Source organism: Anopheles ziemanni, chromosome 3 (genome assembly GCF_943734765.1).
Source record: "Anopheles ziemanni chromosome 3, idAnoZiCoDA_A2_x.2, whole genome shotgun sequence".
Classification (NCBI taxonomy): Eukaryota; Metazoa; Arthropoda; class Insecta; order Diptera; family Culicidae; genus Anopheles; species Anopheles ziemanni.
This window is the reverse complement of record NC_080706.1, coordinates 70,946,133-70,964,689: the sequence shown is the minus strand read 5'-3', so window position 1 is coordinate 70,964,689 and position 18,557 is coordinate 70,946,133. Positions and strand designations below refer to the sequence as shown.

Below are 18,557 nucleotides of genomic sequence, written 5' to 3'. Positions count from 1 at the left end.
AGATAGTTAAGAAGAAGTATATCATCATGCCATGCTGTGTCAGGTGTTCGAGGGGCGAGATCCTCGAAGGAACCAATTCGACTGTATGTGCAATAAATTGAGCAGGTTTCAAAAAATGTATTTATGGTTTATTTTTGTTTTTGTTTTTTAAATCCATCCCGGTTACAGATAAATGCAACGAACAGATCATTGAGATAATCCGAAAAAGCAATGCCTCGGTTTCCTTTTTTTTTGCTTGCCTGTGTTTTATGCCTTATCCAGTGCCTGCTTGAGGTCAGCGATTAGATCGTCCACATCCTCTAAGCCCACGGACAACCGCACAAGTCCATCCGTGATACCGAGCGTTATGCGTTGCTCCAGCGGAACCGAGGCATGCGTCATAACGGACGGTAGCTCGGCCAAACTTTCGTACCCGCCAAGACTTTCCGCGAGCGTAAACACGTCGAGCGCCTTGAGGAAGGCGGTAGCTTCGTCCAGCCCACCGCGAATGTAGAACGACATGATGCCACTGTGACCGTACGTTTGCCGCTTGGCCAGCTCGTGCTGCGGATGGGACTCGAGTCCCGGGTGGATCACCCGCTCAACCTTCGGGTGTGCCTCGAGGAACTTGGCGATCGTCAGCGAGTTCGTTTTGTGGCGTTCCATGCGCAAGGCTAACGTCTTCAGGCTACGGTTAACGAGATAGCAATCGAATGGTGATGGCACGATACCGGTGGCTGGAAAAAGAACCAATCAATCAATGATAAGTTAGTAGGAACACTATCAATTGTTAAGGGAAAGTGAAAGCGTTGCATACCGTTTTGCAAAAATTTCAATTTCTCATAAACCTGTTCGTCATTCGTTACCATCGCTCCCATGATGACATCCGAGTGACCGTTCATGTACTTGGTCAGCGAATACATGACGACATCAGCTCCCAGATCCAGCGGACGCTGAAGGTACGACGACAGGAAAGTGTTGTCCACCACCACAACGATCTGCGTAACACAATTTTGCCAATAATTAGCCATTTACTTTTGACTTCATTTCAAAGCGGTTCGAAACAACTTACACCCGGTTGCTTGTGAGCCACATCCGTGACGGCCCGGATGTCGATCACCTTCAGCAACGGATTGGTCGGCGTTTCCATCCAGAACAGCTTCGTGTTCGGTTTGATCGACTTCTCGACCGCTGGCAGGTCGGTCAGATCGACAAAGTCAATCTCGATGCCCATCTTCAGCGCGACGTTACGCAGCAGCCGGTTCGTTCCACCGTACAGATCGTCCCCGGCAACAATGTGGTCACCGCTTTTCAGCATCGTGATCACCGTCGTGGTGGCCCCCAGTCCGGATGCAAAGGTCAGCCCAAAGCGACCATTGTCGAGCGAGGCCAGGCAACGTTCCAGGACGTCTCGGGTCGGGTTACCGCTGCGTCCGTACTCGAAGCCCTGTTTGAGAGGAGTAACGTATAACTAAGTAAATGTGGAAAGAAATTGATTGGCCAATGGTTCACGTTGCCTACCGAGTGCTGAGCCGGTCCTGACTGCTTGAAAGTGGTGCTCATGCTAATTGGCGGCACCACCGCTCGGCTGGTCCACTGGTCGGCATCCTGACCTACATGTATCGCCTTCGTGGAGAATCCCTTCGGTTGGCTCAAAAACCCATCGCTGCTGGAAGGAAATCAAGCAAGATATTTATAACTGACACAAATAACTTTCCCACTTTTTTCAAATTTATTGCAGGTTCATGTTTCATTTTACAAATATGAAGCTTTATGTATTAAACGAAAACTAAACTTTACCAGTTCCGTTCATTTGTGTAATAGTGCGCTCCTGGACGATGTTTATGTTCATTTGTTCTTATACGCTCTTACTGCTTTTCGTATTCAAAACTGCTTTAAAACAACTATGTACTTTTACATTATTTTTATTTGCCTTCTCATATTAGAGTTCTTAAAGATTTTAATCAGTTCTCTGATTACATGCGATAAAGTACATAGTATTGAAAAATATATTAAAAAATTTTTGTACATATTTTTATAGTTTCTTTAAACATTTGACATTTCTTATGTAAAATAAACAAGAATACACGAAAATGCAGGGTGCTGTTTGATTTTAAAATTGCAATTTTTGATAAATCATATGGTTGGGCATCGTTTAAAAGCATCCCCGGTAGAGCGAATCTTGCAATACGCAGAACAGAAGATAATTTTTCATGCATTTGCATTCCTCTTAGTATACCTCTCGGTGGCGCCCTGGCCTGTGGTAATATATTACATTATATGTTTCGTTACGCTGATAACGTTGACCACGAATGACGCGGATTGTGTATACTTGCGCTTTTTCGTCTGCGGCCTCTTATCAGCGTGTTTTGGCTTTTCTTTTATTTTTTTGGCAACTTTGTGAAGCTCAAATTGTTTAAAGTACTTTATTGTGTCGCTCATCAGATGCGATTGTACCGATTGGTTTTCCTTGTAACGACGTTTTCAATGCATATTGTTCAGATAGAGTTGCAGTGAAACAAAAATCATGACCAGTTAATCATGAAAATTACTTACAATCAAAAAGGATAATTTCAATTGCAGTTTCCATTCGTAGAACCTTCTTGAAAAAAAAGGTCATGATGGGGAATCGCGGACGACGAAGAACTTCTTATCAGCAACCGGTGATAGAGGATTGTGGAAAGCATGAATGACAAACGTAAATCGTACGACGGTATGATTTTAAACCCAATCGAGTGACGGAAGACACAGGGCGATCGGGCAATGTATGCTTTGGCGGAACGAGATTGACAATGAACTTTACCGACGACGACATGCCCCTGAATACGTTCCGTAAACCCTACGGATCAGTTCTATCTATATCGCTTATCTGGTTCGCTTTTGAAGCCCTATCATACTCATGCTATCTACTTAACGATAAATACCTGACAATGGGCTGCGATTAGGAAAAATTTAAACACCGCGGCGTGCCGGTAAAAGCGTGGTGCCGTTGGTGCGTCAGATGCCTCAATTCCGCGCTTGTTAGAGGTTATTTCTTTGCGAATTAGGGTAGCGGATGCATGGAACCGAAGATCGTTATCTGAACGTGTTTCAAATGAGCTACATATCATTTGTCAAGACCATCGTCGTCGCAGAGGATGATTGATGGGCTTCGTCTCTTGTAGAAGCCATTAAAATTCATTTTTAACCGACACGCGACACGTCGAAATTAGACATGCTTTTACCACGCGGTGTGGTGTAAAATTACTGAAACCAAAACTTGAAATGACTGATCCCTAACGGCCAAGCAATAAAACCACAAACACCAAGTTCCTCGACGGTGTATGAAAGCAAGCCATGATCACCGAATGGGGTATGAAATTTGAATGAAAAATCTGAATTTCATTGAAGCATCGATTAGCATGCCAATAAATGGTTCAAAATGCGTTTATGATAGTACGCGTAAACCCTTTGGGTTTGAACGATCGTTGTACGCTCGTATTGAGTGCAGTGTTATTTACCAACGGAGGGGTTTTTACCAACCCGCAAAAAAAAACCAGACCTAAAACGAGTTCTCTTTAGTGCATGGAAAATCCTAGCAATTCGTTTCATCATGCTGATCGTTGCAAAACGAACAATACGAAGCCAACCAATGCGGCAAAAAGATGCGATCTCACGCGATGAATGAGTAAACAAAAAAAAAACCAAATAAACAGACAGCCGGCAGTCGGCGGAAATATTGGCAGATACATTTTTTTCCACTTGAGTCAATGATGTTCACAATAAAGTGCAAATTATGAGGCGTTTTATGACGATATCATAGCCGTATTGTGCACGTTTCGTTGTGAATGCTTCCTATTTGCACGGATTTTTGCAAATTCTTGCATCATCCAAAGCGAAATGTACGCAATCGAAGTGTACGCGATCGTGTACGCACCTGTTTTGCTGAGACATTGCTACTTCCGTGAGCTGGGAGCACTACGTCTGAACACAGATGAAGTTGTTTTCGGGATTCACAAACTCGGCCGTTGCCGTTGCTGATAGGGCAATAGTAACCGGACGAACTACTGTGGTCTACAATAGTCAACACACTGAATCAGCCGCACTTGAAGCGCCACTTTTTATTTGCGTTCATCTCGCCACCCGGCAGGTGTTATAATGCTGCGATCACACATGTACATCTTCTACTCGCATGTAGGTTTTGATAGAATGGAAAAGTTATTTGTTTCTATTTCTAACTTCATCCAACCCATCTTGTTCAAATTGCGTTCTAAAAAATTTAGTTATAATTTCAGTTTAGTCGGTCATGTGTGAACCCTGTTTAAGGGCAAAAAGTCGATATACGTTTATGGCATAACTGATTTCGACTATTTTTGCATGGTTTCCAAAGACGGTTGCAGTTTTGTTGACGGAATTGTTTTCAGCTTTGGCTCTTCATCAAATAAAAAACCATTCTTTCTGTATGAGAATGAGAGACTTACCTTGCTGCTTATGATCAGTTTTATGTTAAAATATTAACTCAGACCTTATGCTCAAGTAAAATTCATAATTTCACATGATTCACATAATAGATGGTACAAACTCTTCGGATAGCTACGTAGCAGCTAATTGTAGAAGCTTATTGTTGAGCTATTTTCATCAAAATTGCTTCGCGTAAACATTGCCAACAGCACAGGGTACCTCAAAAGAAAATCGATTTTATAGCATCTCTGTTTTCGAGCCTAGTTCAATTCTTCATCACATGTTTTTAGATGAATTATTCCATATAGGTTGAATCTACAATACATTCAGGTATACTTCTATGACCATAATAAAAATAAACAAAGTAGCTTGTTGATTCTATCGTCTGTACATCGTTCAATAAGAAGCATATTCGTAATCTTTATGAGTTTTTTGAATAGAAGAACTCGCGCCTCCTACCATAAACAGAAGCATCAATAAGCCGAAACGTCAATAATTGTCAAATAAAAGCGGAAATGAGGTATTTCTCCTCGACCTTCTGACAGTTCTTTTTCCGGTGACATTTGTTGTTTAGCGGACGCGTTGTTCCACGGTCTGCTACAAATTTCCCTTATTAATAGGTAGGAAATCGTTCGATAGTTATTTGATAGCGTTGTACAACGATCGGTGAATGTGTCCTCATGGTTATAATGGTGTTTTTGTTTCATTTTAGGTAGCAAAGATGGTAAGTTTTGAAGTGCTCCGAGACAAGGTTCCATCCTTGACAGGAAAACACCGACCCGTTCCCCGGATGCTACAGCAAGATCAGCTCACGTCTAATGATGCGACTCTCGTTTCTCCTCCTCCTCCTCCTTTCGCGATCGGTTACAGGCAACAAAGGATGCTAAGGCCGTCAAACCCGCATCGGGTAAGGACAAGTCGAAAAACGTTATGCGCGACTTGCGGATCCGCAAGCTCTGCCTGAATATTTGCGTCGGTGAATCCGGTGATAGGCTGACACGTGCCGCTAAGGTGCTGGAACAGCTGACGAACCAGACGCCCGTCTACTCGAAGGCCCGCTACACCGTGCGTTCGTTCGGTATCCGTCGTAACGAAAAGATCGCCGTCCACTGTACGGTGCGTGGCGCTAAGGCAGAGGAAATCCTCGAGCGTGGACTGAAGGTGCGCGAGTACGAGCTGCGTCGTGACAACTTCTCCCAGACCGGCAACTTCGGTTTCGGTATCCAGGAACACATCGATCTGGGTATCAAGTACGATCCATCGATCGGTATCTATGGATTGGATTTCTACGTTGTGCTCGGCCGCCCAGGTGAGTGTCGTCCTGTGTTATCTGGAAGTTATACACCGGTGCCAAGTGTTGTTTTGTGTTGACGTACGTGCCAATACCATTTGCACTTGGTTAGTGATTCGAGAGCAAGAGTAAGAGAACACTTTGTTGTTGGAAAGCAATCAACCAACACCAGCTGCACATTAATTAAACACAATTCTTATACCCCCTGGAGTTGAGTTCAGTCCTGTGCAGAGAAAAAAGCTTATTGAACGCCTGGGAACGATTCAATTCTCGTTAGTGTTTGAATTTAAGTCTCAACTTTTACATGGGTGTTCCGTACATATGTATATTGATTTGTTATCAACTTGTGCAATTTCTCCCTACTGTGTGCTAATGCTCGTTCTTTCGTTGCTTGCATTTCAGGATACAACGTTGCTCAGCGACGACGCAAGACCGGCAAGATCGGTTTCATCCACCGCCTCACGAAGGAGGACGCCATGAAGTGGTTCCAACAGAAATACGACGGTATCATCCTGACCAGCAAGGCGAAGTAAGCTGTGGCAGCAAGTTCCAGCTTGGATTCCGTGAGGAGGAGATGTGTGTGAGAGGAGTTTTTACTTCCAACTGATGCGCAGGGCATCGTGTGGAGGATAGAAATATCTGAGGATGAAGTAAATAAATACTTCTACCAAAGCCGTTGCCCAGCACGTTTGGTTGAAAAAATGCTGTACGCTGTAAATTTGCGTAGTGATTAGTTGTTATCCGAAAAAAGTATTCTTGCCAATTTTAAAATCATTTCCTCTTTCGATAAATTTATTTGTAAAGCGCATATTAATATGTTTGAAAATAGTCGCCTTATTAAAAATAATGTGAAATCCCTGAACCATTAGGGAACAAACTTAGTTTAATAATTCAAATATTCTAAATGAGTAACCAGTACAAAATAGCAAGAAGGGTGATTCAATTTTTTATGTAATTTCTTTCAAAAACGTAATTTCAACATAATCTGTTGAACCTACATCAAATTTTCCACAAGGACATTATTTTATTCTCAAACGTTACGAAATTATGTAAATGGATACTCGAAGGTAGAACCAACGCCTCGATCTTTAATTGTACGTCATATATCTAGGAGTGGCGCTAAACTTGGCGTAGCTCTTGATCACTTTGTTGACCGCTTCCAGGAAGTCTTTCTCGGTTGCCACCTTGCGGCGGGCACGGATGGCGAACATTCCCGCCTCAGTGCAAACGGATCGAATTTCCGCACCCGTCGAGTTCGGGCACAGACGGGCCAGCAGCTCAAATCGAATGTCTCGCTCAACCGACATCGAGCGGGCATGAATTTTGAAGATGTGCGTCCTTCCCTCCAGATCCGGCAGACCAAACTCCACCTTACGATCCAATCGACCCGGACGCATCAGTGCCGGATCGAGCGTGTCGGGACGGTTGGTGGCCATCAGCACCTTGATGTTTCCACGCGGATCAAATCCATCAAGCTGATTGATAAGCTCCAGCATCGTACGCTGCACTTCGTTGTCACCTCCTGCACCATCGTCGAAACGGGCACCACCGATGGCATCGATTTCGTCGAAGAAAATCAAGCAGGCCTTCTTCGAGCGGGCCATCTCGAACAGTTCGCGCACCATACGGGCACCCTCACCGACGTACTTCTGCACCAGTTCGGATCCGATGACGCGAATAAAGCACGCATCGGTACGATTGGCCACCGCTCGGGCGCACAGCGTCTTACCGGTTCCGGGCGGACCAAACAGTAGTACACCTTTCGGTGGTTCGATACCCAGGTTGACGAATTTTTCCGGATGTAGAAGTGGCGTTTCTACGACCTCACGTAGCTTCTCGATCTGCTCCTTGCAACCACCGACATCGCTGTACGTGACATCCGGCTTCTCCTCCACCTGCATCATCGTCACTGTAGGGTCGATTTTCGGTGGCAGTGGTATATGAATCTGATACTTGTTACGATCGACGCTGTAGTAAATGGGAAAGAGTGCTCTTTAGTAGGAAATGTTGATAATAGTGGGCAGCAAACACTTACCCCACACGCATTCCTTCCTCAATATCAGTCGGAGCAACGGAATCCGCCAGATCAACGACAAACTTTGCAAATTGTTTTACGTTGATGATGTATTTTGGATCATCCGAGTCAGCGTTGATGATCTTTGTGCAACGAGCGACCTACAGAGAGAAGCCGGAATAAGCGTTTAGTTTGGGTCATTTTCTGATGGAAATATCCAATCGAACCGTCTCACCTGTAGAGGTTGTTCGTTCTGTAAGATTTGTTTGTCGGAGGCCAAATCCCACAGCGCCGGAGGTGCCAATCCGGTATCACTTTCCTTGATACCCGTCAGTTCATTAACCTGCTTCATCGCCTTCTGGATGTCTTCGTCGATCTGCTTGATCGACTTATGGTATTGTCCTTGCCCCTGTAAGTAACCGGTGAAGAAAACAATCAACTTCCAGACCATTGCACGGAAAACATTTGCCAACTTACATAGGTTTTCAGGAGCTCGATGTCGACCTCATCGAGAGCTGAAATGGACAAAAACATATCGAACGTATTTCAATGGTCGGTGGGGCACCAACAAAGCGCATACCGTCGTACCTTCTATTTCGGGTTCCACTTCCTTGTTATCGGCTTTCACCTTTCGCATATCGTCTCCCAGATGGTCCGGCATTGTGAAGAATAAGTATTCGCGGCTAGCTTTGAGAATAAATCGTAAACTTTGATCCGGAACGGTTCTTTAAACTGGAAGGAAATTGTTTGCTAGAGGAAAACGATGAATTCGCCAAATTTCCACTCGCAATGACAAGCAATTCGACAAACGCCAAACAGCGGCGATGACGGTTCTGGTTGGCACAGGATTGTTACAGGTTAAGCTATACCATATTGTTGACATGCTAAACAAATGTACAAAATATATCATATCTTATTGATTGAATTTCTCTAACTTATTGTGCATCACAATAGTTTACAATCTGAGATTTATGATGGCAGGTATTTTCAATAAATAAAAATTAATTTTAAGTTTTAAATTATCTTCAGTTGTATAGACCTTTTCTCTCGGAGGGAAGAACTGTCAAATGTTGCTAGTTTTTTTTACAAGAACTTCGTCTTGATTGACATCCCTAGAAAAGCACAAACTCGTTTTTCTCTTCTACCTTTCTTAGCAACTACGAACAAACAAGCGCACCAGAGAAAATTAATTTTGTGGTTCCATGTGGCAAAAGATCCCTAAACCATAGGAGCTTTCTTTTGCCTGAAGAATGGTACAAACCGTTGCTAAAAGTTGCTGCCATACGCAGCAATGTAAATCGCAAGCATCAGTTGTTTTCGTGATGTGAAGCTAATCCCTTGTTTCCTCGTTTTCTCATCCGTCCTCGCACGTAGCAATGTGCTGTACTGTTGCTAGCGAACAGATGATCACAAATCTACTACGAGTGCACACGGTGTGATGGAAATTCGATCAGCAGCTTGGTTGCAGCAGTGCCAGCTAGTAGCATAATTGTCCGAATCGCGTAGAACCAAAGGGCTAAAGTTGTGAAACACTAAAAACGAGCACGGAAAGCAAAGTATGCTTTCAGCTACAAATGTGGCAAGGGACCGAAGAAAAAATTCTGCATAAGTCGCCGTCGTCGGACAAGCTAGTGCTACCTCACCACCAGTTGGATGGATTTCCGTGTGGTGTGTTCAGGAAAGTGCGAACAAAATGAGAAACATTCTATCGAGTGTTTACTTTTCCACGGGAATTCTGCATGCCTGTAGTGCGATACCGATCCCTTACAAGTATACTGGTGAGTCGTTGGGTTGAAAAAAAAGAAGAACCTTTCGAAGTAATTAAATGTCAAATTGGCGTTAGCTACTAAGTGATTACAGGGGAAAAGAAGAAAAAAAGCATACGATCAAATCCACTAGATTAGTAGTAGCTCCCTCGAGCAGAATATGTGCCCTTCGTTACATAAAAGTGTCTAGCTAATGAACCCTTTTAAATGTTGGCAAATTTCTTTCGCACCCCGCACAGGTCAACACGATGTAGTGCTCATAGGAATGCTCGCCTGTCTCGGTCTAGGGTCCTTCATAATGGGAGTGTGCATTTTCTGTAAAAAGAAAAGTGGGAAGTTCAAGGTGAGTAGCTGTAAAATTGAGGTGGAATGTTTCGCCGTTTAAACGTATTCGATATAACTACTTTTTGCATCTTATGTCAACAGAAATTCAAAGATGGAGATATTATACAAGAAGTCATTTCTACAGAGTATCCCATACTCAAGGCTTTGAATGTACTGGACTCGTCAGTACCTTGTGCTGTCATTCCGTCAAGTCCTAATAATGTAAGTTAACAACGGGTAATTGTGTAGATTCAAGCTCCCCTCGCATTGGTAGCTCTTTATTGGTTGACTGATTATCGTATCTTCTAGCTTTCCACCGATAACCTGCTAGACAAAATAGAAACTTATCAAATCGACGTGGATCATCGTCATGATTCATATTGCACTCGAAGGAGCGACCCGCTGACCTGCACCTATGATGAATTCGATCCGAACGATGAATCCGACGACAGGACTGAAAGAACGGCCACGACGGCAACGGTGGAACCGCCGATCAGTGAAGAACCGTTGCTGTTCTCCGATGTGTTCGACGAATCGATGGAACGGAGTGAGAAATGCGCGCTAAGCACGATTCCTATGCAGCTTCCCACGTCGTCGGGGGAAGAGGATGATGAAGTTCTGGTAGCGCCACGGTCCGACGCCGAGGACGAAGACGAGCGGCGTCCGTTGGTCAGTGACGAGAGTATCGACGAAGCTGCCGCGACTACCGCCACGACGATCACGGTGACGGCCACAATGGCACAGTCGGCCGATGCTATCAGTATTGAGGAAGCCCTGCGTGCCTTGGATATTGCGATCGAGGGCGAAGAGGACGAGGAGGACGACGACGAGGAAGAAGGTCAAGCGACCCCTCTCAACGTCGATACCGACGGTTCTTCGGGATCACCGTCTATCTACTCCGAACCTCCGGCGGACAATGCCCTAACGCGGGAAGATGTTGAACAACAAGCGGCCGAGTTAGTGGACGACGTGCTGTACAAGTGCCAGTACATGCTGCAGATGATGGATGCCAATGGAAGCAACCTGTCGCCGCTGGAGGCGGAAGAGTTTTCACCCACAAACTCCCGGGGGAACATATTCGACGGTTGGGGCAATTACGAGCTAGACGAAAATGGTACCTTCGCCGCGGTTGGCGAAGAGAACGACAACGACGACTGGTGGAAAGGATCTCTGGAGCCGTTTGATGATGAGGAGGGTTCGTGGAATCGTGCTGGCAACGATCCATTCGAGAATGACCAAGCGTACGATCTACTGCGCCAACAGTTGTCCCAACTGCTACCCCAAGCTAATGTAAGTTGGTCCGAAGGAGTGTCACATAGTTACCGGCAGACAAAGAAATCGTGTCAAGCATCTTTCTCTCTTATCTTTGGCCCACATTACAGGATTGCGCCGGTGGAGCTATTGGGATCAACAACGATGATCAGTAAGTAACCTTCATCATTCGCTGCTTTTGGTTTCTGTTTACCTCATTGTCTCCCTTTCTCTTCCTCCGCAGGGCGCAGGGTAGTCCGAAACTATCTGATAACGGTGGCCTGAGTGGGTTCGAGCGGGCCGACCGAGAAACGGAAGAGAACGAAATCATCATCAACTACAATCGATCGTTATCACCGATCATGGAAGAGAACGAGGACGAATACAGTCTGCCACCGTCCATCAGCGTGGCGCACTGTTCCAATTTTGTCGAAAGTACGATCATTAGGTACGTGGATGATCATCGCATTTGGGGATCCTAATGGTTTGTTAAATTCTTTTTTACGAGTTCCCTATGCTAGTTCAATTCGGGTTTGAAAGTTTCAAATCTGTTCATGCAATCGCTACTCCGCTGGCTGTGTTCGGTTAAACGAAGAATGAACACGAATTATAACTGGCAAAAGTGCATATCTTATCATTCTCTCTTTAAAAATTATGTATTATTTTGTTCTCCACAACTGTTCACTACTCTGGCTCGATGTAAAGAAAAACTGATCGGATTGGTTCTCTCATCTGTTTTGAGAACGACTTGAATAACTTCTGAAGGAAAACTGTAAGCTCAAAAAACTGTGCGCTTCTTGTTCAAAAAAGCTGATAGCGAAACACACTTCATTAAAAAAATATGTTCTTAAAACGCAAACTGTCAAAATTATAAATCCTCCAGATTGACCTCCATAAGAGAGCCCCCCTTCTTTTGCTCCCAATATATCAAACCGATACGGAGGCAGTACAAAAACGTGGCGCACGCTGGTATGATAAGTTTTAAAGAAACGTTGTCGTAAATAATTAAAATTTGTAGTGTTTGTTTAGTTAATCTTAATCAGTTGTTTGTCCAAACAAATATTGCATTCGGCATAGTAAATGTAGTACCAGCACTGCGGTCACAGATGCACTCTATTGAAAAAGCAATTAGCCAATTGAAATTAATTGATATCCAATGATACAACCAGTGATGAAGTAGAATTGATGTTGATAATAATTGGTCATAAAAACAATCAAGCCATTCAATTTGTGATATGAGATAATTTTGCACACAACTAATACTAAAAAAAACTATTTTGTTCTGTGATGATTAAATAGTACTATTTCTACTGTTTCTTCTCGCTAACTAGCACTGAGGGTCCTGTGGTATGCGAGGCGACCGAATCCGTGCCTGCTCTTGCCAAAAGAAGCTCTCTAACGGCGTCAAACGACACGCTGTTCAATCTGGAGGACGTGCTCGAGGATCGCTGTATGACACCACAGGAATCCGATACATTCCCGGCGGGCAACAGCGCTTCACCCCGGACCCTGTCCGAGAGCAACAACCAGGGGCTAGAAAAATTATACACTACCTTCTCAGCATCACGACTCATGCCGCTCGCATCGGTAGCGGTCACTTCTGCTACTCCTCCCCTGCCTCCTCCTCCCGCATCCATCGTTTCCCCGCTGGGCATCGGCGTGAGCATGGACGACCATTTCCTTCATCATCATCACCATCAAAAGCATCACCAGCAGCAGCCACATCAGCAGCAGCACCATGTTCTGCTGTCCTCCCTCTGCCTGGAAGACTTACGCACCGGTGATATTATGGAGTGTCCGTCACCGTCGCCGCCACCGCTACCGGCTGCCATCGTAGGACTAAACGGGGGCGCTGGCGGAAGCGGAGCGGGCACCAACAGCGGGCTACTCATGGGCGAAACGATGCAAGATCTTCCCTCATCGGCTTAGGAACCGAACCGACCTAGTTGAATCGTTTCGTTGGTGTCGTGTACCCCGGTTTCTGTGTATTTTTCTTTTCTACTGTAGATCTGAGGTAGTCAACAAGTGTAGTGTAATGAATCGAATGAAACAATTTTCATTCCCTGGAGCGCCCTACACGCGGTTAACCATTTTTCCTGTGTATCCCATTTTTCCTTTCATAACGAGGAACTGTGCAGACCTTAGGCCTTTCGTAGGCAAACATAACTAAATGAGGGGTTTGTCCATCAATGTAACTGTACGTGCGCGCGTCTGTTAGTAGATTTCCCATATGGGTATTGTTATTGATAACGCATCACATCGATCTATTACTATTCTTTATTTTAAATTCCCTTTGGAACATCGGTTTCACTTCTTCGGAACGTACGTTTATACTTTCTTTTGATCGTGTTTTTGTTGTTGTAGAAAAGTGAGTAACAAAGTAAGAAGTGTTTTGATTTTCGTTTAGAAATTGTTGGCTATCGACATGTGGCTGTGGTATGGATTTTCAACCCGAGCAAAACGCGTAAAACGGGATCTCCTGCCTCGGGACGGCAACGGAATAGGGGGGTTGATTTTACTCACGTGTGTCAGGACTCAGTTATAACATTCGGTTACTTATTTAAAGTAGTGTCAATTCTCCCGTGCGACCGAAGAGCATAACCACTTACGTATGTATATGATATGCAATAAGCAAACACTTACCGTGCACAGATTTCTCCATTTGTTATTTACTGCATTAATGCATCAACCACCCCCACCTTCATACCCCCCGGGTGGTGCTGATTCGTTCCATTTTAGTATTTTCTTTCTTTTCCCTAATTTTCTTTCTCACTAGAGTGGAGGAGCGGTTTGCTAAATGGGAATCGGTCCAAATCTATCGAATGTATCACCCTTTTCCTGCGTAGGTACCGAAAGAAAATTGCCTGTAAGAAAATAGAAAATGTGACAAAATAGATTGCCTAAGATTTGTAAACTATTAAAGTAATAATTGATAAACGAACTATACGCTACTGGTGGGTGCTTATTTCGATGTGTGGCTTTCAACACATTCAACAGATATGTTGTATTGAGAAATATTGTTAAAGTGATTGATACTTTTGGTGACAATGCATGTGTATAGTTTAGTAAATTAATGGACTATAGTAGACAATATTTGGGTATTAGGATCGTGTAGTATGTTATTTAAAAACATGGCTATGCTGTAGGTATAACAAAACTTAATTTTATATTTCTTGTTGAAAACGGATCGTTGAACCTCTTGAGTAATTAATTGATTACTTTAATAAACTATATCTTCAAATAAATCCGTATTGTAAAAGAAGTGCTTTGCTTATTTCCATTTTGAGCAACTTCAGTTACTGAGCACATGTCTTTGAATGAGCGTCAATTTTGTGCTTTCAAAAAGAGGGCCGTTGTAGAAACGCAACTACATCGACGGCGCTGTCATCCTTTTCTGCCGGTTATCCTGTTTTGTTGTGTCCCGGCACTTCGCAGGGATGCTACGAATAGGGCACCAAAGCGCACTTTGTGGCAAAACAAACCCCTGCCGGGCGATATGCGCAAGCCCACAAACAACGTGGTTCGTCAGCTGTGCAGCTGGAGGGGAAAAAGGATGAATGAGTTTTTTTTCCGTAATCGTAGTAAACATCGAGCGTCGTGTTTTTGTTCGCGATTCAAATCGAGGGGAAGTTGGTTTGGTCAGAAGGATGTAGGACCGTGTGGTAAGAGGGTGAGTGGAACGGAGAGAGCGGTGAGGGAGTGAGAGAGCCAGGGGATGAAACCAGCGAGGTGCAGGAAAATATCGATTTTTCACATCCAAGCCCTCGTTGCGTACAGGGACAATCGCCATTCGGTTGTAGTTACACCAGAGACGCCCTTGTTAAAAATTTTCTTCATTCATTTTGGTGCTGAATATTAGTGGACGGTACGCTTTTTGGGGGAATATTTCAATTCCCGACGGTTCTGGTACACGGCAGGCAATGGAGTTGTACGATTCGGCCCGATATGGGTCGGTTTTCGGGCACATTTTCCTCTCGACCGAGTCGTCCGAGGCGAACGATGGCGTCGCGAGCTCCAAAAAGGATACGTCAAAGTCGAAGCTGCAGTTGCTGCTGGAGTACACGGCAAACCGGGAGCGGTACGAAATTGCTTCGAATGCGTCCCGGTTTGCCGTGTACCATGCGGTGCGGTCGATTGTCCTGGAGCGCGAAACGACGGCCAGGGCCACGGTGTCCTCCATGCGAATCATCGATACCGCCCTGGACGAACCGAAGTCGGTCGGCAGCGCACAGGCAGGGTCTTCGCAGCGCGTTCCGCAGATTGTGCTCGCGGGGTTGGACAGTTTGTACGGCATCATAGCGGAGACGCGCCAGAGCCAGCCCCGTATAGCCACGAAGGCGCTTCGCTCGCTGTACGACATCCTGCAAGGTGAGTTTGAAAAAAAATGGCTACTATGCGTTGACAGCAGGTTCGCAAGGAAAATTGATTTTGTTTCGTTTTTTCCTCGTCATTAGGGCAAGACCCGGAAGGTATGCGCCATGAACCGGATGCAGTGTTTGGCCCGCTCTTTGATCTTCTGTTGGAACTATCGACCACAAGCAGTCCTCCGTCGCCCGTTGGTGGTGCCTGGTCATCGCTTGCCTGTTCCACCCTACTCTCGCTTGCCATCGCCAAGGGTGACACTGGCCGTATAGTGCGCGCCGTGGCCGCCATCTTGATGAGCTCCGCTTGCGGTTCTAATGGGTCGGGCAGTGCCGCCACCACTACGACAGCCGGTGGATGCGTACAAATGCCTCAAAGCGTGGCCAAGCTGCAGCGTACCATCTTTTCAATGGCAACGGGACGGGCCACCATTGCCGACTACTTCCGGTGTGGCATTCCACGTGGCTGCATGATCGGAGAGTTTCGCCTGCCGCTCGATTCGTCTATTGTCCATTCGGTGGCTTCGGATGGGAAATTTCTTTTCCTGGTCACCGCGAAAGGGTTGTTGAAAATCGGATCCGGTTTCAATGGAACGCAGGAGGGTTTAATATACGGCGCGGTAACGATTTCAATGGCCAAAACCGAACTGCCAGGGTGGCTTGGTTACGCCGGGGTATGTTAAGAGAAGGGTGGGAGCGTTTTTATTCCTACAACTTTTAAACTGTTTTACATTCCACAGGGAAAGCTTTACTATGGCCGTATAAACAAGGCAAACGTTGCCAGCGGGTGGACATTTCAGCTGTACGACCCGACAACGCTTACCGCCCTGGGAACGATTCAAACGGCACCCATCCCAGCACTGCAACGTCGCTATGGTCAGTTGTTTTCCGATGGTGATGCAATCTGTTGGCTTGGCGCCGTTTCGGACTCGATCCGTGACAGTATGGAGGCGGATGAGCAGGAGGAGGACATCCTGGTCGTGAAGCAACTCTATCCACCTGTGCCCAATGTCACATCGGGTGCTGCTGGCTCGACCGATCCGCGCCCGGAGCTCCGTTTGAAGCTGGCCAAAAACCGCTATCACACCTACGGTTGGGCTGCTTTCGAGGAGGACCTGATGGAGGGGGGTGGGTGTCAGCCACCATCGAGTGGCGTCTCATCGGCCGTGCTGGACAGTAATCCCCAAGGTGCGACAATCCAGTCGATATCGTGCGGCAAAGAGTTCGGCCTTGTTTTGGTCGACGATGGTTCCCCGGGAGGTGGTGGTGGTGGTAGTGGAGGGTCCGGTTCCAGTGCTGGTGGCAAGGTGCTCTATTGGGGTCGCAGCATCGCACTGGGATTAAAGACGTCCGCTGGGGCGTCCGGTATGGTCGGATGTGTCATGAGCACCCCAAAGTCGACCATTTCGATGAAGCTGAACGAGCTGACGGCTTTGCCGAAGGGTATCACTAGCTTCCGTCAGGTGGTTGTTGGCCATGAGGCGAATCACGGGCTGCTGCTGACGGCCGATGGAACAGTTTACTTCACCGGTACGGCCAAGCGCGGTGAGGACGGTGAACTAGCCAAGACGAACCGACGCCAACCGAAGGCGGTCAAACCGAAGCGGCTGAGCAAATTGGATGGCCATACGATCACCTTCGTCGCGTGCAACAATGGTAAAATGTTTTTCATCATTGTTCATAGTTAAAATACTATAACTTTTTTTTTGTTAATTTTCCACAGGAACATCGGCGTTCGTCACGAAGGAAGGAAAGCTGATCATGTACGGCAAGGATACCAACTATTGCGAACCGAACGGTGTCGTCGGTGGCCTGACGGATGTTGTCATTCGAAAGGTGGCCCTCGGAAAGGCACACTGCGTCGCGGTTGATGCCCTCGGACAGCTGTACACGTTCGGGCTGAACAATAAGGGCCAGTGTGGACGCAAATTTCAACGGGAACGCAACGGTAATTTTGATGAAAATAGTAGTAAACAATCAATTAGAGATCAATTGGTTACCATTATTTTTTTTTTAGTTGAAGAACTGGCCACTACAAACATTAACATTCAATCGAATGCCATAACATCAACAGCGAATGGAATGAGCACTATTTCGGCCAATAGTCCCAACACAACCAACGCTACTTGCAACGCCTGCCACACGGTCCCGTCGGCCACGAATACCGATCCACCCGCGTCGGCCGCTGCCAAGTGTGGCTGCGGTTGCGGCTGCTGCTGCCATTGTGGAGGTTCGAACGCGGCGGCCAATACTAACACCAATCCCGACCCAGACACACCACGTATCGTCCCCGTGCCTCCGCAGCGCGTCGATCTGCCTCATCAGCAATCAGGGATGGATCCGCGCCGTCCACCGATAGTGACGCAGGTGGCCTGCGGTCAGCATCACTCGCTGGTGCTAACGGCTGCCGGAGATGTGTACAGCTTCGGCAGCAACCAGTACGGGCAGCTGGGAACCGGTGATCTTCAAGCACCGGCCGGCGGTCGGCCACATCTCATTCGCTTCCCGTCCGGGACCGGTACGATTTTGGCGGTGGCGGCCGGTAGTAACCACTCTGTGGTGTTGAGCAGCCGTGGTGCCGTGTACACCTTTGGCAACTACCACAAGGGACAGCTGGGCCGCGAAGCTCCCGTTGGCAGCGAGGGAAACTTTTTCTGGCACTGCGCACCGGTGGCCATTGAGTCGGTTGGACCCGGAACGGGGCGCCGTGCGTCGTGGATTGCGGCCAGCGGCGATCAGATGTACATCAAGGTGGAGGAGTCGCTCATCAACGGGGTGGCTTTAGCCAAGTACAGCGTAACGGCAGATCGATCGACAATTTGTAAGTGGTTTAGAATTTATTTAATTTACATCAATACCAGGGATATACAATTTATTTTTGTAGAACCACATTGGTTACATTTGAATAATTTGATGATCAAGCCCCTTTTTCCTAAAAATGTGCGTTGAAACTGTTGAAGGAGGTGTTCAATACTAGGTGACTTCCTTAATTCTTACTATTGACCGTTTTAAAATTACCCAGTCTCGTGAATCTCGTCCAGAGATGTTTTTCGGCAAATTAGAAAAAAGGACCTTTGAATACTAACCATTCGTGAAGCTTCAAATTTTCAAAAATATTTTTTTTATTTTTT

At 46.0% G+C, this 18,557-nt stretch overlaps 5 protein-coding genes across 6 annotated transcripts in view; 3 read left to right on the top strand and 2 right to left on the bottom strand.

Annotated features, from left to right (window-relative positions):
• Positions 1 to 107: 107 nt before the first annotated feature.
• LOC131288768 (cystathionine gamma-lyase) lies at positions 108 to 4,087 on the bottom strand. 2 transcript variants are annotated; one of them, XM_058317942.1, is made up of 5 exons: positions 3,896 to 4,087; positions 1,501 to 1,648; positions 1,052 to 1,426; positions 797 to 977; positions 108 to 716 (listed from the first exon to the last, which is right to left on the bottom strand). In XM_058317942.1, exons 1-5 carry the CDS (start codon positions 3,910 to 3,912, stop codon positions 247 to 249), a joined length of 1,191 nt encoding a protein of 396 aa, XP_058173925.1. In that variant the 5' UTR covers positions 3,913 to 4,087; the 3' UTR covers positions 108 to 246. The 2 variants fall into 2 exon arrangements, with proteins under 2 accessions (XP_058173925.1, XP_058173926.1); XM_058317943.1 differs by having other exon boundaries at positions 1,501 to 1,645.
• Positions 4,088 to 4,950: 863 nt separating this feature from the next.
• Positions 4,951 to 6,428, top strand: LOC131289912 (large ribosomal subunit protein uL5). The gene is made up of 4 exons (XM_058319254.1): positions 4,951 to 5,039; positions 5,132 to 5,143; positions 5,290 to 5,728; positions 6,113 to 6,428. The coding sequence occupies exons 2-4, from the start codon at positions 5,141 to 5,143 to the stop codon at positions 6,241 to 6,243; spliced, it is 573 nt and encodes a 190-aa protein (XP_058175237.1). The 5' UTR covers positions 4,951 to 5,039; positions 5,132 to 5,140; the 3' UTR covers positions 6,244 to 6,428.
• Positions 6,429 to 6,705: 277 nt separating this feature from the next.
• LOC131289040 (26S proteasome regulatory subunit 7) lies at positions 6,706 to 8,506 on the bottom strand. The gene is made up of 5 exons (XM_058318235.1): positions 8,313 to 8,506; positions 8,202 to 8,239; positions 7,960 to 8,133; positions 7,746 to 7,885; positions 6,706 to 7,678 (listed from the first exon to the last, which is right to left on the bottom strand). Exons 1-5 carry the CDS (start codon positions 8,383 to 8,385, stop codon positions 6,799 to 6,801), a joined length of 1,305 nt encoding a protein of 434 aa, XP_058174218.1. The 5' UTR covers positions 8,386 to 8,506; the 3' UTR covers positions 6,706 to 6,798.
• A 388-nt stretch (positions 8,507 to 8,894) lies between these two features.
• On the top strand, positions 8,895 to 13,833 carry LOC131285398 (uncharacterized). The gene is made up of 7 exons (XM_058314253.1): positions 8,895 to 9,502; positions 9,730 to 9,833; positions 9,917 to 10,036; positions 10,124 to 11,104; positions 11,197 to 11,237; positions 11,310 to 11,513; positions 12,397 to 13,833. Exons 1-7 carry the CDS (start codon positions 9,418 to 9,420, stop codon positions 12,992 to 12,994), a joined length of 2,133 nt encoding a protein of 710 aa, XP_058170236.1. The 5' UTR covers positions 8,895 to 9,417; the 3' UTR covers positions 12,995 to 13,833.
• A 1,152-nt stretch (positions 13,834 to 14,985) lies between these two features.
• The window catches only part of LOC131285397 (E3 ubiquitin-protein ligase highwire), a 28,188-nt gene continuing 24,616 nt past the window's right edge, over positions 14,986 to 18,557 (top strand). The window contains 5 exon segments of the mRNA XM_058314252.1: positions 14,986 to 15,433; positions 15,520 to 16,100; positions 16,167 to 17,082; positions 17,150 to 17,374; positions 17,444 to 18,247. Of these exon segments, the coding sequence (XP_058170235.1) occupies positions 14,986 to 15,433; positions 15,520 to 16,100; positions 16,167 to 17,082; positions 17,150 to 17,374; positions 17,444 to 18,247 (2,974 nt within the window).